At 38.0% G+C, this 24,887-nt stretch overlaps 2 protein-coding genes, 1 long non-coding RNA gene and 1 other non-coding gene across 4 annotated transcripts; 1 reads left to right on the top strand and 3 right to left on the bottom strand.

Annotated features, from left to right (window-relative positions):
- Positions 1–965: 965 nt before the first annotated feature.
- Positions 966–3,284, bottom strand: LOC111799793 (uncharacterized). The gene is made up of 4 exons (XR_002815897.2): positions 2,489–3,284; positions 2,257–2,412; positions 2,045–2,114; positions 966–1,261 (listed from the first exon to the last, which is right to left on the bottom strand). It is a non-coding gene; the product is annotated as an uncharacterized LOC111799793 (long non-coding RNA).
- A 12,420-nt stretch (positions 3,285–15,704) lies between these two features.
- Positions 15,705–16,555, bottom strand: LOC111799732 (agamous-like MADS-box protein AGL80). Its single transcript, XM_023683188.2, has 2 exons — positions 16,283–16,555; positions 15,705–16,205 (listed from the first exon to the last, which is right to left on the bottom strand). Exons 1-2 carry the CDS (start codon positions 16,529–16,531, stop codon positions 15,780–15,782), a joined length of 675 nt encoding a protein of 224 aa, XP_023538956.1. The 5' UTR covers positions 16,532–16,555; the 3' UTR covers positions 15,705–15,779.
- Positions 16,556–21,189: 4,634 nt separating this feature from the next.
- Positions 21,190–21,758, bottom strand: LOC111799776 (hydrophobic protein LTI6B). Its single transcript, XM_023683257.2, has 2 exons — positions 21,574–21,758; positions 21,190–21,477 (listed from the first exon to the last, which is right to left on the bottom strand). Exons 1-2 carry the CDS (start codon positions 21,661–21,663, stop codon positions 21,394–21,396), a joined length of 174 nt encoding a protein of 57 aa, XP_023539025.1. The 5' UTR covers positions 21,664–21,758; the 3' UTR covers positions 21,190–21,393.
- Positions 21,759–23,434: 1,676 nt separating this feature from the next.
- LOC111796284 (small nucleolar RNA Z247) lies at positions 23,435–23,570 on the top strand. Its single transcript, XR_002815329.1, has one exon. It is a non-coding gene; the product is annotated as a small nucleolar RNA Z247 (small nucleolar RNA).
- Positions 23,571–24,887: the final 1,317 nt, after the last annotated feature.

Below are 24,887 nucleotides of genomic sequence, written 5' to 3'. Positions count from 1 at the left end.
ATAGTTTTCTTTATTTAGGTTATTTACATGTTTCCTTCAACTTAGTTGTTTTTTTAGGCTAACTAAATTAACATATAATTACATGTATAATGGAAGAGCCTATTTTTAGCTGGCGGTTTGGGCAACTTTAGGCGCAAGATTTGTTAGCCACTCCAGCCAATTTTAGAATGTAATCTGTTTTAAATAGCCAAATTAAATTAGAAACATTTGCATGGTGTTTTTTAGCAACAATTCCCAAAGCTTCTATACTCTTCCTTTATTTTTCTTCAGCTTTTCTATTTTTCTTCTCCCAACAATTTCTTTGGCAATTTTTCTTCGTTAAGAATTTCCTCACCAGGCGAATTGTTCAGTCAAAGATAACAGCAAAGACCTGGCTAGAGGCTATTGAAAAAACCTTTCATTATATGAACTATCCGCTGGAGTATCAAGTTCATTGTGGGGCATATATATTAGAAAGAAGAGGCACATTTATGGTAGAAAGACGCTCAGAGGATTATTGCACCACATGGACAGACTATTACCTAGTGTCAATTCAAAGAAGCCTACCTTCGCAAATATTATCCAGTCACTGCTAGAATGAAAATGCAGGAAGCGTTCCTTGAACTCAAACAGGGAGACAAGTTAGTGGAGGAGTATAATCTAGAGTTTAACAGGCTGGCAATATTTTAGCATTGAGGAGTTAAAGGTCGAGTGATTCATTGTTGGTCTAAGGGAGGATCTAAAGGGGCATGTGGTAGCCAAGGCATCCTCTGATTATGCAGAAGCCCTTTGAGTGGTGATCCACATCGACATACCCGACATCGACAAGTTACAGTCAGGATTAGCCCAGACACCCCACGCCGCAATTCAATGGAAGAGAATAGACATGAACCACCCTAGAACTGGCAGACCGCCCTATGGCGGCACTAGTGTAACGATCGATCTTCGAAAACCTTTCAACACTTCTTGTTGTTTGAAAAGGGGACTAAAAGTTAAAGTTGTCTTATATACATTTAAAAATATCAAAATTACTACAAAACACATAACGAGAACCCGCAGAGTCACATCAAAAGGAAACGGTTGCAAAATATCGCGTGTTTTTTCCAAAAACATCAAAATCATAACCAAAACGACATGGGAGAAGAGGACTCAATCTAAGGGCCCCGAAAAACACCAAAATCATAACCAAAACGACATGGGAGAAGAGGACTCAATCTAAGGGCCCCTTCTACAGCTGCACACCTCCACACGTTCCCGCCACCGATCCAGATCTACTTTTCACCTGAAAAATATAAATAACAAAAAATGAGTATATACAAATACTCAGTAAGTAACCTGCTCGTAAGCTCTTGTCAAACTTAGCCCTATTCACGAGATCTTAAGCTTTGTACTCGAATAGTCACTAGTCGGAGACCTAGTGGTGCCTGGCAACGTCTAATTGTTCCTAAGATCAGTAACTACCTGCCACTATGCCTCGCTAGGCCGGGTCAGTAACTACTTGTCTTACGCCCTTGTAGGCTCAGACCAGTAAAACTACCTGTCTTAGGAACAATAACTACCTGTCACTATGCCGCTCGGCTGGATCAGTAAAAAGGTCATGATTCGTCTCACTATTCACCTCTAACGGGTTACCATAGTAATATACTATGATTACCCTCAACCCCTTGTGGGTGACTACTAAAACGGTACACTGTCGTCTACAACTTATGATAACTAGCAAATAATAAATGGTCCAACTCACAAAGGGCAACAATGGCTACCCAAGCTCTGCACCCAATGCCTAACAAAGAGTCACGGCAACAACACGTCACCATGCTAAATCACATAATAACCATCTAGTTCAACATAAAACATACCATTCCATACGCCTATAAGAAATGTCACATTCATGTCAATGAAACTATATAACCATAACGACAATCAAAATATAACCAAACACATTATTGAAGTACCACCTCCATGAACTAAATTTCATCCCTAAATATGGTACTAAATTATTTGCCCACAAACCCAAACCGATGCCTACAAGCAATTACATAGAATCTTGCTCCAAATGGTTACTTACATGATCGTAGACTTCCCAAAACTTTATGAGTCTTCAAGTGTCCACTTGACTAAGCTAATTGAGAATTTTCCTATAAATAAGGCATTATGGAATGTGTTAGTCAAGTACCTAAATCTGAATAAAGACGAATCAAACGGTGTGAAATGAAAAAGAAAATTTTGGGTTTCGGTTCTGTACACGTGAGTCGGGTCGGGTGGGTAGGTAGAGAATACCTAGGGGCGCGAGACAACTCTCTCTAAGGAACTCGGCACAGGCTACGCCCCACGATTTTTTCGCTCTTCTTCCCACCTTCTTCTTGATCTTTCTTTCCTCTCAGCACCCCATGTCTTCTTCTTCATGAGGACTCATCAACTTCTCTTGACCATAACCTAGGTACACCGACCCAGTGAAATGTATTAGGGTTTTCAGGAAAGGAGCAATGAAAATCACACCACTAGGGCTTACCGTCGGCGTTCTCCCTTCCTAAATGGTTCGGTCCCAACGTTGCCGATGAGCGCTTCAAGTTTCGTCGTTCGTCTCCTCCGCTCCACCCTCTCCTCTATTTTTCTTCTTCTTCTTGTTTTTCCTTTCTTTTTTTTTTTTTTTTTTTTTTTCCTATCATCGTTTCCTTTCTTCTTTTTTGCTTTTATTTCTTCTTTTTTTTTTTAACCCTAAAAGAGTAGTACAACTGGCCTTTCTCTCTCCTCAATTAATGCCAGTCTCTTACAATCTTCCCCCTTGACAACTTTTTCCAAAGTTCTAATCCCAGAACACCACGAGATACTTGGCCTCCATCTCAGCTCTCTAACTCCCAGGTTGCTTCCTCAACAGGATGGTTGTTCCATACCACCTTGACAAGCGATATCTCCTTGTTTCCAAGCTTCTGTATTTTCGTGGCTACAATCCTGATGGGCACCTCCTCGTAACTTAAGTCCTCCCTCAAAGGAAGATTTGCATACTCAATCACATGAGAAGGATCTAGGGTGCACTTATACAACATAGACATGTGGAACACGTTGTGAACAACAGCTACAGCAAGAGGCAAGGCTAGTCGGTACGCCACAGAATCAACTCTCTCCAAGATGTCGAAAGGACCGATAAATCTTGGGATCATCTTGACCTTCTTTCCGAATCTCATTACCCCTCTCATGGGTGCCAATTTTTGGAAGACGTGATCACCAACGGCAAACTCTAGAGCCTTGCAACGCGTGTCTGCATAACTCTTTTGTCGGCTCTGTGCAGTCTGAATTCGTACTCTGATCTTTTGCTAAAACGCCCCGTTGGGTTTAATTATATATATATATATATGTGTGTGTGTGTGTGTGTGTGTGTGTGTGTTAAAATAAAAACAACAAAATAAAGAAGAAAAAAAACTAACCATGAAGAGATATGTCATTTTTAAAAGGTTAGTAGTCAGATTTACCTTTTTTATTTTTCTTTCTTTCTAGATATTAGCAATTATTTAGATCTGAGTTAGAAATTTAGAAATTATCTACTAAAGATATTAGCAATTATTTAGATCTGAGTTAGAAATTTAGAAATTATCTACTAAGGATATTAGCAATTATTTAGATCTGAGTTAGAAATTTAGAAATTATCTGTAAATTATCTATCCTAGCTAGGGTCCATGAAAATTGATCCGAGAAAAAAAGGAATAGATAAGTAAGGAGGAGAGGAAGATAAGGGAAGAAGAGAGAAAGATTGGAAAACAGATCAAATAAAAATAAAAAATACCAAATTTGGAAACATAATCAAAAGAGATTTTCACTGAGAGGAAGATTAGATTTGGAAATAGTAAAGGTAAAGAAAATCTGGTGAGTAGAATTAAACCCGTTAGAATAAACTGCTTAAAAGAATGAAACTAATTAAAAGAATTAAATTTAAATTGCTTAAAATAATTAGATATGGAAGTAGAATTGAAAGGCTAAACAGAATTAGAGTTAGAAGAAAGAAGAAAAAAAAAACAAAAGAGAGAGGATTTTAGGAAAGAAAGAAAGTTAGAAGAGTTTGAAGATGGCAAGTACGGTTCATATGACAATGCCAAAATTGAAAGGCTAACCAGAATTAAAGTTAAAAGAAAGAAGAAAAAAAAAATGAAAGAGAGAGGATTTTAGGAAAGAAAAGAAAGTTAAAAATGTTTGAAAATGGCAAGTACGATAAATAGAATTAAAATATGACATAGAAGAGAAATAAGTGAGAGGAGAAGATATGAGAAATTGTTATATTTGTTAAAATATGACATAGAAGAGAAATAAGTGAGAGGGGAAGATATGAGAAATTGTTATATTTGTATGTGTTAGTGAAAGAGGGATTGATTGAATAATTGATGAGAAGATTAAATTATGAAGAGCAAGAATGCTCTATATATACACAGATAATACAAAAAGATATTTAGAAAATCTACCTAAAAATCTGCATAAAATCGAGTAACAAACCAGTAAACAAATCTAATCAAATCAAAACAAAACAAAAGTAAATCTAACTCCTAACGGAGATTTAATTAGATACTAACTGACAGCAATCTAAACAAATACGTGATCTTTAACACTCCTCCTTGTTTAGATGCTGTGAACTCCAAGCTTTTTTTTGAACACCCATCTTGCTCCAATTATCTTTCTATTTAGAGGTCGATCAACCAACTCCCAGATTTTGTTTTTCTCGATCACTGAAAGCTTCTCCTCGGACAGGTGCATCATCAACCAAAGCATCTTGTCGTTCATATTCAAACTCTTCTAACATGCTATCAAAGATTAAATTGTTTGGTGCATTAGAAATCTAATTCACCTTCGTCCGTTCTTCCCAATTCCATTGCTCATTTCCAGCAAAATGAACATCTTGGCTCACAATAACACAACTAATGTGTGGTTGAAAAACTCTGTAAGCTTTGGATATAGTGCTATACCCAACAAAGATGTCAACTTCTGACTTTTTGTCAAACTTATCACGCTTGACCTCTGGAATGTAAATGAAGCAAAGAAACCCAAATAGTCTAAGGAACTTTAAAGAAGGTTTGTAACCATACCAAACTTCAAATGGTGTCAGGTCCTTCACAACTTTTGTTGAAATTCGATTTTGCAAGCACATAATAATGTTTGCTGCTTTTCCCCAAAAACGTTTTTAAAGATCCTTCTCATGAAGCATGCATCTCGTCATCTCCATTATAATTCTATTCCTCCTAACGCCATTCTGTTGAGGAGTGTATGGTGTTGTCAATTGATGTTCAATTCCAACCTCTTCACAAAACCTGTTAAAAGTTTCTGAAGTGTACTCCTTGCCATTATCTGATCTTATAGTCTGAATTAAGCATGCACTTTCATTCTTAACTTTGGCTTTGAATTTCCAAAATACACCCGCAACTTCTGACTTTTGCTTCAGCAAAAATATCCAACACATTCTTGTTAGATCATTAATAAAAGCAATGTAATAAAGATTATCATTTAATGATGGTGTTCGTGAGGACCACAAAGATTAGTATGAACCAGTTGCAGTTTTTTCGAGGCTCTCCATGCCTGTTTAGGAAAGGGTTGCCTATGTTGCTTCCCAAAAATACAAGTACGGCAAGGAGGCATGTCCTCATCAGTGTTAGTGAGTTCTTCTACTAGTTTCTTTGATTGCATCTGAAGCAAACCTTGATGATGAAAGTGTCTAAGTCTTTTGTGCCAAATCTCAATGGTACTAACTCTGGATATAAAGGCCGTCGGATTTAGAGCAAAGCTTTTTCCTTCCATTTTGACATTGAACAAGTCTTTGCCACTAGCATCTTTGATCAAGCACTGCTTATTCTCAAACAACACTTTATAGCCTTCATCAAGTAACTGACCAACGCTTAACAGATTTTGATCAATTTTAGGTACAAATAAAACATCTGGAATAAATTTTGTACATTCATAGCTTGTTATAGATACTGTGCCTTTTCCCTTGACTTCCAAGTGTTCACCATTGCCAATCCTCACTCTTTTGACTTTAGTGTCTCTTAATTCCTCAAAAAAACTCCTTGTCATATGTCATGTGATTTGTGCATCCACTGTCAATCAACCAGCTCTCGCTTGATTCTTTGCTTGAGGAAGAAGTGACCATACACAATTGATCTTCTTCTTCTTCTTCTTGATCAACTACATGTGCATCTACTTCTTTCACCAGATCTTTGGCTTTGCAGATCACAGCTTCATGTCCAAGTTGATTGCATTTGGAGCAGAAGGCGTCAGGTCTTCTCCAACACTTGTATGGTGGATGACCTTTCTTCTCACAATGGCGGCAAGATGGATAGGATTTTTTGAAACCTCCTCCTTTTGTCTTTTGATAATTGGCAGATGAATCTCCATACGTCAATTGATTTTTGAAATTTTTGTTGTTTTTATACCTGCTGCTGTCTTAATGCTTAACACGTAAAGCACCTTCAATCACCCCTTCTTGCCTCATAGACCTCCTTTGCTCTTGTGCTTGTAAAGCATTCAAGAGCTCTGTAAGAGAAATCTTTGACAAGTCTTTGGTGTTCTCCAGAGTAGCAATGGTGGCTTCAAACTTCTCTGGAACAGTGACTAGCAGTTTTTAACGATCCTGGAATCATTTAATACAGAACCAAGCAATCTCACCTTGTTGGCGATGCTGAGAAGTTTGTCAAAGTACTCTTTTACCGACTCTGACTCCTTCATCTTCTGCAACTCGAAATCCCTGATCAAATTCAGGGCTTTCATTCCACGAATCCTCTAATCTCCTTCATATTCGGCCTTGAGATAATCCCAGATTTCCTTTGCTGTTTTGAGGGACATTATTCGCATGAATATCATTTGAGATACAGCGGCAAATAGGCAAGCTTTCGCCTTTGATTTCCTTGTCTTCTTTTCCTTCTATAATTTGATTTGTGCTACAGTAGGATTTGCTGGAAGCGGAGGAACCTCGTAATCCTCTTCTATTGCTTCCCAAAGATCCAAGGCCTCCAAATAAGTCTCCATACGAACTGCCCACATTTGATAATTGTCTCCATCGAAAACTGGTGGTGCAACAGCGGAAAAACTGGATTCTCCTCCCATTTTGATCTCACCGATCCCTTAAGAAGATAGCTCTGATACCAATTGTTAGTGAAAGAGGGATTGATTGAATAATTGATGAGAAGATTAAATTATGAAGAGCAAGAATGCTCTATATATACACAAATAATACAAAAAGATATTTAGAAAATCTACCTAAAAATCTGCAGAAAATCGAGTAACAAACCAGTAAACAAATCTAATAAAATCAAAACAAAAGTAAATCTAACTCCTAACGGAGATTTAATTAGATACTAACTGACAGCAATCTAAACAAATACGTGATCTTTAACAGTATCTATAGGATATAACATTAAATGTTGAACTATCCAAGCCACTTGAAATATTAATAATATTGACATATTATTAATTTAAGTTTTAAGTTTTATTATCCTATATAATGAAAACATGGAATTCGATTTTTATTGAGACCATTTAGAGCAGTTTTTCACACGGTTAGTTGGATTATTAATTAAAATGTGAAATACTAACAAAATGTGACGAATGATGCGATATGAAGCAAACCTTGGAAATATTTGATGTAGTTCTCGAGGAACGGGAGCTTACGTAAATAAATTAGAGAATTCTTCGGCTAAGGCCAACTAGGTAAGTGGCCTTACTATAGGATAGGCTAAAAATTGTATGAGTTACGATGTTGTATGAACTATGTCGTACGATGCGGTATATGAGTTATGATGATGTATGAGTTATGATGATGTGTGGGTTATGATACCTGATGATGTACTCAGTATATATATATATTTTGATGAATGTCGTACTTGATATGTTTGATGCACTTTGTGGCAATATGATGAGTATGATGATTGCGTAACGTTTACCTTAATATGATGATGTTTTCCATATTGAGCATGTTATATGATGATGAGTGCCATATTGCATCATGTCGTTAGATCGACATAGGACACAACCCTAAGAGCGTGAAAATGATATTAATATAAATATCCACGAGTATGTGTTACCTAGAGTAACAAAGAGATGAGACTAGAGGGTTGTGTCAGAAGAGACATTATGATGGATTTAGAGGGACCTCATGCATATTGTATGTTCATAAGCATAGGGCTACTTCCCCTAGAGATGATGAGTGTGGACGCGCACCGTATGATGAACGCGTATGCGCACAGGTGCGAAAGCACACAGATGAGGGTGTTCATGAGGTGCATGACACTATGGGGTTCCGCTGACCTCCGGACGTCGCTACAGATTAGCTTGACCAGAGGGTCTGGGGGGTGTGCGAGCGCCCTGGGGATTCACACTCGCACGTGTGATTCGTGTGTAGGGAAGTACTACACATCCAATTTGTCCGAGACTGGAGGCCACCCCTAAGATGATTAGAGATAGGTCCCTAAATCATGATTGCATGTGTTTGCAGTTGCATGGCCCCCTATAGTGGGGCCACTTACTGAGTATTCTTTGAAATACTCAGGCCGTGTGCCACATCATTTTTCACGTAAAGGCAAGGCGCACTTGTACGGAGGACGGCGGCATCGCGAGCAGAGACTGTGGCACGTGCATAGGGTAGATTCATATTTAAATTTTCTAGTCTTAAGTTAGAATAGGTTGTTTTGCATTTCATTGTTTTAAATTAATTTGTATTTGTTTTTGTTTTCTCTAAATGTCAGTATTTCATATTTAAACACGTAAGACCATGGCTGTGTTTTCCAGAGAAGAAGTTGTTTTAAACGTTTTTTTGAAGTTTACGTTATCAATTATGTTCATGTAAGAGTTATATTTCCGCATTATAGATGAGCATGAGACGTTAGTAGCGACTCTGAGTATGTGAAAATTTAGGGTCGTTACATTTGCACTGCTGCATTCATTTGTTGGACTAATTATGGTCCTAATAGTTGTCTCCTTCCCACTTCTTCCCAAAAAATTGACCTTCACCCGTACAGGGCCTCAAAAGGTGCCATCTGTATGATCGTTTGGTAACTATTATTATATGCAAATTCTGTTGAGGATTATTGGGAGTGAGTCCCACATTGGTTAATTTAGGGAATGATCATGGGTTTATAAGTGGGGAATACTATCTCCTTTGGTATGAGGCCTTTTGGGGAAGCCCAAAGCACAGCCATGAGAGCTTATGCTCAAAGTGGACAATATCATACCATTGTGAAGAGTCGTGATTCTTAACATGGTATCAGAGTCATGGACAATATCATACCATTGTGAAGAGTCGTGATTCTTAACATGGTATCAGAGTCATGGACAATATCATACCATTGTGAAGAGTCGTGATTCTTAACATGGTATCAGAGTCATGCCCTAAACTTAGCCATGTCAATAGAATCCTCAAATGTCGAACAAAGAATTGTGGGCCTCGAAGGTGTAGTCAAAAGTGACTAAAGTGTCGAACAAAGGGTGTACTTTGTTCGAGGACTCCAGAGAAAGGCCCAAAGGGGGGTGGTGACTAAAGTGTCGAACAAAGGGTGTACTTTATTCGAGGACTCCAGAGAAAGGCCCAAAGGGGGGTGGATTTAGGGGCGGTCCCACATCGAATGAAGGAAGGAAAGAGAAAGCCCAAAGAGGGACAATATCTGCTAACGGTGGGCCTGGGTCGTTACACGAATGAAGGAAGGAAAGAGAAAGCCCAAAGAGGGACAATATCTGCTAACGGTGGGCCTGGGTCGTTACAAATTCTATAAGGTTCAGGTATTCGTCCCAACCACAGGCGAAGTCTATTACGCATGCTCGCAACATGTCTTCTAGAACCTGGTTCAGCCTCTCGGTTTGGCCGTCAATCTAGGGGTGTACTGAATCTGAGTTGGATCCCCATTGCTTTTTGCAAACTTTTCCAAAAGTGGGAGGTAAAACGTGAATCTCTATCTGACACAATGGAGACCAGAATTCCATGCAATCTGACAATTTGTTCCAAATATAACTTCACTCATTCATCCCCTGTGTAAGTAGCCTTACCTGAGAGAAAGTGGGTGGATTTTGTCAGTCTATCAATAATCACCCAAATAACCGTGTATCCCTTCGAGGTCTTGGGTAATCCGGTTACGAAGTCCATGGCTATATCCTCCCACTTCCACTGTGGGATGTCTGTCTAGGGGCCTTCACCTGTTGACAAGTGAGACACCTACTAACTTTGAAAGCAACATCCCGTTTCATCCCTAGCCACCAATAACACTTCTTCAGGTCACGATACATCTTGGTACTACCAAGGTGTACTGAATACAGAGATTCATGTGCTTCAGCCAGGAGGTCTTCTTTGATTTGTCCATCTGCGGGAACACATAGTTGCCCCTGCCATAGTCATCCTCCCTTGGAAGACATGGTAAATCCTTCCTCCCTCTCTGCCTCATCTTGTTGGCAAACCAAGTACAAGTGAGGGTCATTGCTCTGAGCATTTATGATTCATTGCATCAGATCTGGCTGGACCCTAAGTTGACTCAATCTTCCCATTGCACCTCTTGCCATTACTTCTATTCCAGCTTTCGCCATATCCTCCTACAACATATACTCCCTTGTAATTAACTCCAAAGAGTGAGCAGTCTTCCTACTCAGAGTGTCAGCTATGACGTTAGCTTTACTTGGGTGATACATTATTTCAAGGTTATAGTCCTTGACTAACTCCAACCAGCGTCTTTGTCTCAGTCGAGTTCCTTTTGAGTGAATAAGTATTTCAGGCTCTTGTGATCGATGAAAATTTGTATACCCTCACCGTACAGGTAGTGTCGCCATATCTTCTAAGCAAATACTACAGCAGCTAACTCCAGGTCATGCGTCGGGTAGTTTCTCTCGTAATCCTTTAACTGTCGCGAAGCATAGGCTATGACTTTGCCATTCTGCATCAGGACACAACCTAGACCTTTCCTGACGAATCGCTATAGACCACAAAATTGTCTGAGCTATCTGGTACTGCAAGTACCAGCGCTGTAACCAGTCGGTGCTTAAGTTCCTTGAAACTTTTCTCACATGCACTATCCCACGAGAACATCTTTCTTTTCCTCCTTAGTTGTGTGAGACTGACAGCTATTTTGGAGAAATCCTAAATAAATCTTCTATAGACCTCCACATGAATGCCCCTAAGAACTTAGTTGACCTCCACGGTATATTAACATGATTTAAGTAGCCTACAGGATCACGAAACTAGTTGAGCTACTATTGAGTGTAGAATTGGGTCAGGGCCAATGCCCTAATCCCGTTAAACGAATTCTAGTGAAGAATTAGGGACTACATGGGTAGTTAGCTCAAGACATAGACCCCTATTGAGCGTAGAAACATGCGAACCTATAAACAAGCCCTGGTTAGAGTAGGGACTACGCGGGTAGGTGGAGAGCCCTCATTAAGTGTAGGAATAGGTGAACCTGTAAACCAATCCTTGTTGGACTAGGGATTACATGGGTAGGTGTCAAGATGAGAGCCCCCTATTGAGTGTAGAAACGAGTCAAGGTCGACGTTGTGACTTCGTAAGCCGGTCTTAGAAGAGATCAGGGATTACGCGAGTAGGTGGTTTGGCATGAACAGCTTCTATTGATTGTAGAAATAGTCGAGGCAAATGGCAAGATGCCATAAATTAGTCCCAATGAGGGACTAAGGACTACAAGGGTAGATGAATAATGATGAATCATGTGAAACATGGTTTTGGACAAAAGGAAAGTCGTAAGAACCTACTAGAAGAAGGAAGCGATGAAAGCCTACAAGTAGGTTGCTTACTGAGTCATCCCTTTTTCCTTTCTTCTTCATGTACTAGTCGAGGTTGGGAGGTGCTCAGGAGCTGCTCTATCACAAAGAGGTGTCGACCTAGGGCGTCAATCAATTGTATTCTTTTTGTATCCCATGCCTTTTTTCCGTTTGTAAATAACTTTGATAGTGGTGTTGTATGACTTTTAAAATCATGCAAAATTTTACTATAATTTCCACGTTTCCAATGTTTACTTTATTTTGATTTTGTTTTTTTATTTTTTTTCGTCTTTTTTTCGTGGTCCAATTTCTCGAAATCTTGAAAGTTGGGCTATGACAGAAACCATATGACTATAATATGTTATGATACGATGTGTCTGATGATATATGTTATGATACGTGCATGGTATGACATGATATGCTTATGATATGTTTATGATATGATATATGTTATGATATGATGTGTCTGATGATATAATCAAGGTATGATACGTGAAAATAAGATATATGTTATGAAATGATATGATTATGATACGTTATGCAAATTTTATGACGTGTGTTATGATATGCTATGTGAATGATATGATATAAGTGTTATGATACAATGTATTTGACGATATATTTAAGATCTGAAATGTGAACGATATGATATGTTATGATATGATACGTTTGATGATACGACACATACGAAGATATGTTTTATGACATGATATGTGCATGGTATGACTTGATATGCTTATGATATGACACATATGAAATGTTAAGATATATGTTATGAATGGCATGTAATAAGACATTTTTTTGCATGAGGTAAAACCCCAATACACCCATGGAAGATATGATAAAAATGTTATGATAAGAAGGAAGACGTCAACGGGGTTGTAGTACATAGAACTTTGGCTAAGGCCAACCAAGTAAGTGGCCTTACTATCGGCTCGGTCGAAAACCTTGTCTTGTGTATGACGAAACGTGTCCAATGTTGCACGAGTCATTTATGCTTTATGTATTATGATGATGATGATGTGAAGTAGTACAATATGATGTTATATGATGATATGATGTTGTTATATGGTGACGTTATATGATGTTATGATCATGCTATATGATGACGATGGTATGATGATGATGATGATGATATGATGACATGATGACATGATGACATGACGATATAACGATATAAGGATATGATGATGATATAACATGATGACATGATGACATGATGACAATGATATATGATAACATCATGATGTAAGATGCATAATGATATGACTTAATATGATGATATTCCATTTTAAGATGAGGTGCATGTACTACATGCCAGGATGTATTATGATGAAAATTTTCGAAGACACAACCCTAATGATGTTAATGGTGATGAATATATGAAGACCAATACATGCATATTACCTAGACTAATATGTGAATGATGTATAGGGTTGTGTCATAAGAACGATTTAAGATAAAAACTATAGAGACCTCATGCATATTATATGTTCATTTACGTCGGATTACTTCCCTATTTATGATGATGAATACGAACATGTATACTATGATGATGATGATCATCATCATCATCATGTCTTGCATGATATTTGAGGGTTTGCTGACCTCCAAACGTCTGGCTACAGACAACTAACCCGACTATGATGGGTCCAGGGGTGCGAACCGCCTGGTGGACTCACGCTCGCACGTGTGGGTCGCATGTAGGGAAGTACTACACATCTAATTTTTTACGGACTAGAGATACCTCTATAATGATTTTAACGATAGGTCCCTAATCATTTAGTGGGGTCACTTACTGAGTATTTCATAAAATACTCAATTCATGTGTCACTCCTATTTTTCTCGTAAAGGCAAGGCACCCATGTAAGGCTGACGACGACATCGAAAATAAAGACCATGATACATGCATAGAATATTTGTATTTAAATTTTTAGATAATAGGTTGGTAGAGGGCATTTTTCAATTTTAATATTACTTCATCTTATTTAATAATTCGTTATATTGTTTTAAAAACATTTTGAAATATGTAAGTTCATGGAATGTTTTACGATGATGTTTAAATGCTTATTTCCGCATAAAAGATGATGTTATGAAGATGGTAGCGGCTTTAGGCTAGTAGAAATCTAAGGTCGTTACACTTTAGGTCATAAATCCTAACATATAAATGCTCAACAAATAAATCAATATCTAATCGAGTGTTGATATCTATTAGAGATGAAAAAGAAGATGGCAAGAATGGTTATGCATACTAAAAAATTTTGAACTTAAATAAGAGATATTGACAAACGCTCATAACTTCTCATTTTGATACATCCCAATAGCTAAGTAATTATGGTAGTGAGGTATAAAGAGAGATGTGTTATAATTTGCTAACTTGTCAAAGCACAAAGAAAAAAGAAAGCATACTTGTTACAACCTTTAAATGTACTAGAATGGAAGTGATAGGACGTAGCTACGAACTTTATCGTGCAACAACTAAAGACTACATAATGATATAGGCATAATTGACATACTTACCAAATCAGCACACTTCATACTAGAGAAATCTCCATATTCAGTAGACATTTGAGGACATTTATATACGAAAGAGATATTAGATTTTACAGAGTATCATTGTCTATCATGTGCGGGTGTTCAAGACAACTTTTCATCCATAAGGAGACAATTAGACCGAATGCCTAAATCAAACTTTAGAGGACATGTCGTGGAGTTTGCGTATAATAAAGTTACAAACGATCATCAATATGATACTATTTGAAGCCTTCTGTAGGAAGAGATGCAGAACTCCTGTGTATTGAGATGAAGTTGGAGAACGTAAACTACTGAAACCAAAGTTGATTTATTTCATGAATGAGATTCTACAAGCAATTAGGAATCTTACACGATATTGGGATCTAGAGTTTGAGGTAAGCAATAATGTGTTCTTGAAAATAGCTTCTATGAAAGGCATCGTAAAGTTTGGAGATAAATAGAAATTAAGATCGTGCTTCACCGGTTCATTGAGATATTGGAATAGATTGAACGATTGGCATTACCCCAAGTCCCAACACTTGCACGGGTTTATAATGTATACAACGTATCCATGCTATGTAAGAAAATTCAACTCATGTGATTGATTATGAGCAAGCTTCATTTGGACGAGTTAAAAGGTCAAATTTGATCTCTAAACAATTACAAGAACTAACTCGATAATATTTTAGGGTTTTATTCATTAAAAGTTTAGAAATCTATTAGACATGTTTAAAAGTTCAAGAACTATGATTGACACGTCTATATTATCTGTATTATTTATAAAGCATTCCATAAATATTAATTTCAAATTAATATTTCATTATTTAAAACATAAGAACGAACAACTCATAGATTAAACGTATATGTTTCATTTTTGAACTACCGTGTGGTGTGTAGAAGATTAAGATAAGACGTATTTTAGGATTTTATTACCATAAGAAGAAAATAAGGGAATGAGAATTATATAAATTTGTTGGGTGCATAAAATGGAAACATTAATCATTTGGTTGCATCAATCCCATCAAGGAAAAGTTATAATTAATATTTGGTAATACACTAAATTACCTTCAAAGCTCTCCAAAATTAAATGTAATCTAATATTAATTACTCTGTCATCAATTATCAACAATCCATTTGGATTCCCTCAATTTGTTTCCCTAATTTGCTATTCACTATTATTGCTCCTCTCCCTAAATTATTCACAAATTTTGATTCTTGCACCGATTTTGAGATATATTACAATAATTCAATCATAAAAACTCTTCATAAAAACTCTTCAAAACTAAGTTCGATCGTTATTTATGTAATGATTTTGTGTTTGTAATTTACCAATAAACCTAATTTTGGCACCAACGTATTCATTTAGGTACACGATTCGATAAAACGTGAAACTTGATCAATCCAATCTAACTCGTATGATTTGGGTTAGGTTATGAAATTATTTGGGTTGAATTAATATAGAAAAGATGAAGAAAATTGATAATTATGATGAGAATAGAGTTGAATAGAGTGCATGTGGATGTGGAAGGAGTGGGTGTGCAAGACCCAGAAAAGAAAATTACAGAAAGCTAAGGGAAAAAGGCATTTGACCACATTGCATTATTATGGCTATAAGTTTGATCTCCGAAGGGCAAGAGCATGTCATCCCCGACGAACCCCATTTGGTCCTGAGGGCTGACAAGCTCCATAAGCCAGGCGGCGGTCTGCGGCGGGGGAGGCGGCTGAGGGTGAGGGTGAGGGTGAGGGTGTGGCTGAGAGTGGGGCGGAGGCTTCTTGAGAGAGTCAATGCGTTTAGTAATGTCTTTGAGATTTTGATCAATGAGCCAAGTGAGGTCGTTCAAGTCAAGCATGTTGAGTGCATGAAGGCCTTTGGCAGCGGTGAGGCTTTGAAACATAAGCCGCGTCATCTCTTTCTCCCGGTTGTCCTTTCTCATCTTCTTCAGTTGGTCATTGGCCTTGGCGATCCTCTGCCGCAGAAACGTCTCCTGGTTGACCTGTGTCAAGGGAAAGGGCAGCTTGTGTTAGGACACTCAATTTTGAAAAGAAACAAAAGGGTGTCTGAAAAATGCACCATTTTCTTGCTTTGCTCCATCTCGGGCATCTTCTTGAATTGAGAGAGAACGCGCTGGACGCCGATGGGGGAAGGCCACAGCTCAGGCTGAGCATCGTAGGGGCTAAACACGATGGCGCATGCCTCAATCCCGCAAAGGGTGCTCAATTCACTCACCTTCTTCATAAGCCCTCTCTTCCTCTTCTTGAATGTCGCCTTTCTTGCGGAGTCGTTCACAATGTAAGCCAGCTTCACTTTCTTCCTCGTCATGATTTTCTTTTTTTCTTTTTCTTTTTTATTCTTGTGATTCATATGCATATATATATATATATATATATATATGCGTATGATCTTGTTCATGGTTGGAGCAATTAAATTTGGTCTTTGGTGGCGCTTTTAATTTTCAAATATTGAGATGATCGTGAGGATTATTAATTGATATTGTATTATTTATTCATAGGATCCAATAACTTCCTACCCTTTATAGTAACCTTATAATCATTATTTATTGCTATCACCTTCGTACGTTTGGGTTGGCTTGCTCTTCCATGCCTTATGTTTCTTGCCTTCTTTGCATCTAATATCATCCATAACATTTAACTACTTCTCCTTCCCTATTTAACTATATCTATCCAAATCATTCAAAAATTTTAAAATTAAAATAAAAACGAGTATTAATAAGAAAACGTTACAAACACATTATTCTTTTCTTCCCTAATAAACTCCGAAACCCTAATGACTTTCTCTTTCTTTTTTTCTCCCTCGAACTTGTTGTCCTGGTGTGACGTTACTCGGTACCATTACAACATCATCGTTGATCGTTACTCGCCAATGGTGGTACGAGAAAATCGACAACAACATACCTGTGTGAGCCTAGAATGTAGCCAATGCTCAAGGTTTGCTAAAGATCACTCGAGTAGTAAGTCATCTGTAGGTCGAATCTTACTAACAAGTATTTGGGTCGGTAAAAAAGACGAATGCTCGACGTCTATACAAGTAAACTACAAGACATGCTAAAAAAATCTATATACCAAATGTATATTACAAACTTGGAGGCCTTTTGAGATAAAATATAACATTTTAAACAATAAATTCCAAATATATATGTGGATCAATGAATATATTGCCTACCATGTGTCGTGGTCTTTACTTGCAATGTCGTCGTCATCCGTACAGCGTTTCCTTTGTGTCACAACCTAATTATGAAGAGAGTAGGTTGTGACCCTCACGTTGTGACAAGAGAAGTGGTGACCCTCAAGCGGCGCCCACCAGCCACACGAGGGCCTAGACAAGTTTCATGATGCGACTAAGGAGGATGGTGCATCATCTAACACACCACACAGAGTGGGAATTGAAGACAATTCAAGACATAAGCAAGATAGAGACATCAAATAGACAAGAGGGACAAAGATAAGCTGGTTGAAGGGCCGGGTAGGGTCCCGGGCCTTAACCTCAAAATTCGAGGTTCCAAAAGAAATTCGGGCATACGGTTCTGGAGTTAATTCCATCCATACGAAATATGAATGCTCGCCAAATTTGGTGTCAATTGGACACCAGACGGTGCTCCATGGCACCATATGACCATTTGTCAAAATCATGTCTATGCATGATGGATTAAAAATGGCTATGTAGTGCAGGGGTACCATAGTGTCAGCTCTCCACCACCCCTGAGCCATGTGGCCTAAGCGAGCTACCCTGTGGCACATACGTGTGTCACAGCGAAGGCGAGTGTGCCGAGAAGAGTGTCTCGCGCGACTTCCTTTGAAATGAGTTTTTCAAGGACAATACTAGGCGGCACGGGTGTGTCGGTATTGCACCTCAACCCACATGTCGGAGGTTGCTACATACACCCGTTATCCGGTACGATATACATAAATGACATGACACGGGAATGCCTCAATAGAACCCGGATGGATGGATGTTCAGGATGTCCTGATGAGATGAGCGACACGTGGGCCCGTTCTCGATGGCATAACCGAGTGAGTTATAATGGCGGACGACACCCCAAGACGTGGGATGGTGTCAAGACATATGGACTATGACGATGGAGATCAAGATGAAAAGATGAGACGCGATGTTGCATTGGAGACCTTAGCCCCAAGTAGAGGCAAGGTCGAGCCGCGGTTGTGTCGTAGACGATTGAACATGCACGCGTAGACGGTGTGGTCGAACAAGCTTGGATTCTGAAGCAAAAGTGATGGGTGGTGACTTGCAAATGGGTCGCGTGGTCTAATGGCTTAAATAGTGGGTTAACACAGGTGGGTAGGTGACGGTGGTTTATTGGGGTCAAGGTGTGGTTGCTGTAGTGTGTTGCACGTGGGCTGGGCTGTAGGTAGGTCTCCTACAGCCCTACATCTTCTCTGTCTCTTCTTGCAGTGGGCTGTAGCCCATGAGCTTTACTTTAGACCCATTTCTTTATTGGGTCATCAACAACAGGAATATCTGAAAAAATCTACTTTTAAATAACAAAATTTATTTTATTTCAACAAAAAAAAGAACTCAACTCATCATCGTTCACAAGTCACATATTCGATGGTTGTTCCAAACGTTAAATATTCTTAATCTTCATAATAATCAACTTAGGGTTGGGTTGTAACATAATTTTTAGGTTGATCAAGCTGACCCAGCCATAGTGTATCAACCCACGAATCAACTCCAATTTTCAATTTTTCAAAAAATCAATCCAACCACTTTTATGATTTGGGTCGAGTAGTTTAGGTTGGTTAGATTTTCGGGTCATTTGAACCTCTCTACTTTTTTACTTTTTACTTTTAGTTGGCCAATTGTTGGAGGTCGAAAAATAAAAAAATAAAAAAATAATTGGGTGTAAGAAGGAATAGGATAGAATTAGAATAATGATTGATGGGATTATTTAGGGGTGTATATGGTTCGAGTTGGGTCCGGTTGGGAGATTTTTTTTACCCAACCAAAAGTTCGGGTTGGTTGGATCGGTAACCCAACCCAACCCAAAACTTTTCACAATCCAATCCAAAAATTTTCACAACCCAATCCAACCCAACCCAACCCTACCCTACCCTACCCTACCCTACCCTACCCTCTGTTTTCGGGTTGGGTTCGGGTTGTGTTCAATTCTTTTTTTAGTTTTATTTATCCCAATTTATAACTATTTTGATACAATCTTAAATAAAATATATTAAAAGTTAACAAACAAATACAAATCTATCTATAATTATTGACAAAAAAAAAAAACAAAAAAAAATCAATAAAAAAACAAAAAGCGAAAATTTAAGTCCACGTTGTCATAAAACTAAATAGAACTACAAACCGATATTTGTTCAATTAAAGTAACCAAAATATAAGAATAATCATAAAATTAAATAAACAATCAAAATGATTAGTGGTAAAAAATAAATAAATAATAAAAAATAAAAAATAAATCTAATATATTAAAAAATAATAAAATAACAAAATAATATTGTCAAGCCCAATTAATACAGGAGGATTCCTAATTTGAACTCAAAGATTTTGTTCACGAACTCAAAACCAAATCGATTTAATTCGGATTTAAAAAAATTAACCCAACCCTACCCAAAATGTTAATCCAACCCAACCCAACCCTTATAGTTCGGGTTGGATTGGTCCAGGTTGTCGGGTTGAATGTACACCCCTAAGATTATTTATGTAACAGGTTGTCGGGTTGAATGTACACCCCTAAGATTATTTATGTAAACCTCAAGATCTAAAGATGAAGAGAGAAGAGGTGTCGGGTTGAATGTACACCCCTAAAATTATTTATGTAACAGGTTGTCGGGTTGAATGTATACCCCTAAGATTATTTATGTAAACCTCAAGATCTAAAGATGAAGAGAGAAGAGGGCATTAGGGGTTGTTTGTAAGTAAGTTGTCCAAATATCAAAATCAAAGTTTTTTGTCTGCCATTTTTCTCTTATTATATATATATATATATATATATATTCACACGCATATCTATTACTTTATCCAAAAATTAGATCTCACTTTCAAAAAAAAAAAATTCTTTTTTAAAAAAAAAATATATATATATAAAAGTTGAGATCAAATTTGGTAGAATCAAATATCAAATTTTTTAAATTTGTGGGGTGAGATTTGTTCAAAATAATTCATTTATTTTAATATTTAAATTTTACTTGACATTGTTTAAAATAATTGCTACCTCACCCGATTTCTGGAAAAAGTTTCGATGTGTATGTGTCATTTAAAGAGCGAATAAAACACGTTCTTAACATTAGAGTTTCTCGATTTCAAAGTCGTCGGATCTTTGAAGGTGCCCGACTCTTAAATTCGAGAAATCTAAACTTTCTAACTAATTTCTAAACCTAAATGAAGACCTTATAATAGTGTGAACTTTTAATTTAGATGACATCTGAACTCAATCATTTGAATTCGGCCTTATTTCTCAATCAAGTTATATCAATTAATGAACTATGTTTGGTTACCCTAAGAACTCGACCTACTAAGGTATCCTTCCTTGATGAAAACACGTAACATTATAGTAGTTTCGAATTTAATAATTTGTAATTTTATCGTTGATTTAATGAATGATGCGACAAGTTAACGATTTTTTATCAAAAAAAATTTATCAACAAATTTGAACCGACACACTAAAATGAATTAAAAACAATGAAGGCCAGAAATTGGCATTCAAAAGAGGATAGGTAGAAAAATGTGAGGGTGAGTTGTTTTGAAGAATTGATGATGTTTGAATCCCATTTTGAGAAAAAGTTAAAAAAGAGGACCAAATACGTGTGGAAATTGGAATTGGAATTGGAATTGGATACCTTATTTGTTGTAAAGTGATAGGCATCCTTGTTTTATATATATAATTCATAAATATCAACTGGTGGGGCCTCTGTTCTTCCTTTATTTGGTGCCTAATCTGTTCCTAATTATTTAAACATGAATTCGGATATGTGAAGAACAATCAAAGATTAAAATATAAGTAAAGTTGTAATTAAGTTGAAGAAAAAGTAGGATGGATTTTGTTTACATCAACCAATTCAATCAATACAACCAACAACAACAGCCACAAAACACGAGAAAAAAGAATTTAGGAAAGGAAGCACACGAACACATAACACAAATCAAACTAAACACACAGTTTGAAGACGATCATGATGAAGCAGATCTCGGAATCACTTGGTGATAGCATAAACAGCATAGATGATCCCGGGGAGGTATCCGAACAAAGTTAGCACCAAACAGATCCAAAACTCAACCTGTGGATCACCGAATTAGGGTTTACATGTTCATCAAATCAACAACATCGATTAACCAAAGTATAAATAAGAAGAAAAGATGAGAGCGACACAGACCTGGCATCCAAATTTGAGGAACACTCCGAGAGGAGGCAGGAGAATAGCCAGAAGGATATCGATGCAGTTGGCGGTGCCCGGATCGGCCATGGTTTGCTTTTGAGTTTCTTCGGATTCAACACAGAGGGGAATGGAGGAGGCTTTAGAAGCAGTGGTAGTGGGTAGCAATGGTGGGGTTTCGCCTCTTTCTCACTTCTATATATATACTCCAACTCACACAACGCAACCAATTTCTTTTTTTCTTTTTTTTTTTTTTTTTTTTTTAAATTCTTTTATTGGGAATAATAGTATTCGTGGAGGTGACGTGGCATTTCACCATTGGTTATGGGTTGACCCCTTTATTTACACGTAATTTGCATTCATTGGTGGTTTCTTCCTTCATTCTCCCTTCCCCCCATTCTATTCTTACATTTTTACTAAACCTTTCCCATACCCAACTCTAACTGGGTCTACCCCGACTGTATTGGTTAAGTTGGGTCCAAAGAATCTTTTGAACTAACTCAACGTTTTAAGTTGGTTGGATTTGTGATCGGAACCGTTGAAAGAAAGTTCATAACCCAATACAACAAATTTTAAAAAGTTCAATCTAACCTTTGTTGGATAATGAAAGTCCCACGTCGGCATGGGTTTATAAACAAAGAATACTCTCTCCATTGGTTTGAGGCTTTTTGGAGAAGCCCAAAGCAAAGCCATGAGAGGTTATGCTCAAAGTGGACAATATCATACTATTGTGGAGAGTCGTGTTCGTCTAACATGATATCAGAGTCATGCCCTAAACTTAGTCGTGCCAATAGATTAGTGGAGAGTCGTGTTCGTCTAACATGATATCAGAGTCATGCCCTAAACTTAGTCGTGCCAATAGATTAGTGGAGAGTCGTGTTCGTCTAACATGGTATCAGAGTCATGCCCTAAACTTAGTCGTGCCAATAGATTAGTAAATCGTCAAATGTCGAACAAAGGACTCCAAAAAGAAAAAGGAGTCAAGTCTTCTCGAAGGTATGAAGGCAGTAAAAAATGACTAAGACTCCAAAGGAGTCGAGCCTCGATTAAGGGGAGACGTGCTTTGTTCGAGGGGAGGTGTTGGATGATGAAAATCCCACATCGGCTAATTTAGGGGATGATCATGGGTTAATAAACAAAGAATACTCCCTCCTGTTAGAATTGGTCAATCCATTAGAATAGCTTGAAGTTAGTCATGCCATAAAGATAGGCTTACTTCGTTAGTTTCCTATGAAATCGGATCTATTAGTTAATCTTTTGCCAATATAAATAGAATATGTCCTCAATAGTGTGAGGCACAGTTTTGCATAAACTTGATATGGTATCAGAGCCGAAATAAGATCCACGAGATCCATAGCCTCTGCTGTTAGACATGTCAATCCCAAACAACACAATGTCTTCTCCGTCGATCAGTCAGGTGATTAGTGTTAAGCTTACACAAGAAAATTATCTACTGTGGTCTACCCAAATCCTTCCCTACTTGCGTAGCCAAAACCTTGTTGGTTTTGTGGATGGATCCATGCCTGCACCAAGCCAGACGATCGCCGTTGAACCAAGTGAAGAAACAGGGAATCGCAAAATTATCATCAACCCTGAGTTCACAGTCTGGTACCCCCAGGACCAGCTGGTACTCAGCCTCATCAACTCATCAGTCACTGAGGAGGTTCTCAGCACGATGGTTGGAATCACCACTGCACGAGAAGCCTGGATTACGCTGGAGCGACAATTTGCTTCCACATCTCGAGCAAGAGCAATGCAGATCCGTATGGAACTCTCTACTATCCAGAAAAAGGACATGACAATTGCTGACTACTTTCGTAAAGTAAAACATCTTGGTGATACACTTGCTGCCATTGGCAAGCGAATAGAGGATGAAGAACTCATCGCCTACATGCTGCAAGGACTTGGTCCAGATTATGATCCTCTAGTCACAAGCATTACAACCAGAACAGATGTATACACTGTCAGCGACGTGTATGCTCACATGCTGAGCTATGAGATGCGGCACTTGCGTAAGGGTACATTTGAGCAACTTTCATCTGCTAACAATGTCAATAGGATATCCATTCGTGGAGGTGCCAATGGAGGTCGAGGTAGTCGCGGTCGTAGTCGTCAGTTAAATAGTGGTCATGGACAATCAAGGCGTACTGTGAACAATCCTGGACGTCAACCATCAAAGACACAAAGCAGCTCAGGCATTGTCTGTCAGATTTGTGGTAAGCCCAATCACGATGCTTTGCAATGCTGGCACAGATTTGATCAGGCATATCAAGCCGAAAATAATCTCAAACAAGCAGCTTTGGCAACAAGTGGATACACTAGTGACACAAACTGGTATGTTGACACTGGAGCCACAGATCATATCACCAATGACCTAGAGAGGCTTACCACCAGAGAACGCTACACTGGCACCGACCAAATTCAGGTTGCAAATGGCGCAGGTTTGTCTATCTCTCATATTGGGAATTCATTAATTTCTGGTTCATCTCTTGTTCTGAAACATATCCTATATGTTCCTAAAATCAATAAGCACCTAATTTCAGTACAAAGACTAGCATCTGATAATAATGCTGTTGTAGAATTTCACCCAAACTATTTTTTGGTTAAGGACCGAGTCACGAAGAAACTCCTGCTCCACGGTAGATGTAAGAATGGCCTATACGTTCTACCGCATAATTTCAGTCAAGCCTTGCTGACAGCCAAACTTTCGAAAGAACAATGGCACAGAAGGCTAGGGCACCCTGCATCTCCAATTACCATTAGAATTCTACAAGATAATAATTTAGCTATAGATACTAATATTCCCTCTTCCTCAATTTGTAATGCTTGTCAATTAGGGAAAGCACATCAATTGCCATTTGGTTCTTCTCAGCATGTATCTACAGCACCCCTTCAATTAATTCACACTGATGTATGGGGTCCATCCATTGCGTCAGTAAATAATTCCAAATATTATGTTTCCTTTGTTGATGATTTTAGTCGTTATGTTTGGATTTACTTTCTGAGATGCAAATCTGATGTTGAGTCTGTGTTCCTTCAATTTCAAAAACATGTTGAAACTATGCTAAATACCAAAATTCGCTCCGTCCAATCAGATTGGGGGGGTGAATACCATCGGTTACACAATTATTTCAAATCCACAGGCATTGAACATCATATCTCCTGTCCTCACACACACCAGCAGAATGGGTTAGTCGAAAGAAAACACAGACACATTGTAGAAACTGGCCTTGCTTTACTCGCTCAAGCCAACATGCCTCTATCCTACTGGGATGAAGCTTTCAACACAGCTTGCTTTCTTATAAATAGAATGC

Source organism: Cucurbita pepo, chromosome 18 (genome assembly GCF_057944985.1).
Source record: "Cucurbita pepo subsp. pepo isolate OVF chromosome 18, ASM5794498v1, whole genome shotgun sequence".
NCBI lineage: Eukaryota > Viridiplantae > Streptophyta > Magnoliopsida > Cucurbitales > Cucurbitaceae > Cucurbita > Cucurbita pepo.
The sequence above is the reverse complement of the archived record's forward strand: the minus strand, read 5'-3'. Positions and strand labels throughout refer to the sequence as shown.

Coding starts and splice junctions, on each gene's coding strand:
- LOC111799732 (XM_023683188.2), bottom strand. CDS start 16,531: ATGACGAGGAAGAAAGTGAAGCTGGCTTACATTGTGAACGACTCCGCA. Junction 16,206..16,282: donor TGGAGCAAAGCAAGAAAATG/GTGCATTTTTCA, acceptor CCCTTGACACAG/GTCAACCAGGAGACGTTTCT.
- LOC111799776 (XM_023683257.2), bottom strand. CDS start 21,663: ATGGCCGATCCGGGCACCGCCAACTGCATCGATATCCTTCTGGCTATT. Junction 21,478..21,573: donor TCCTCAAATTTGGATGCCAG/GTCTGTGTCGCT, acceptor GGTGATCCACAG/GTTGAGTTTTGGATCTGTTT.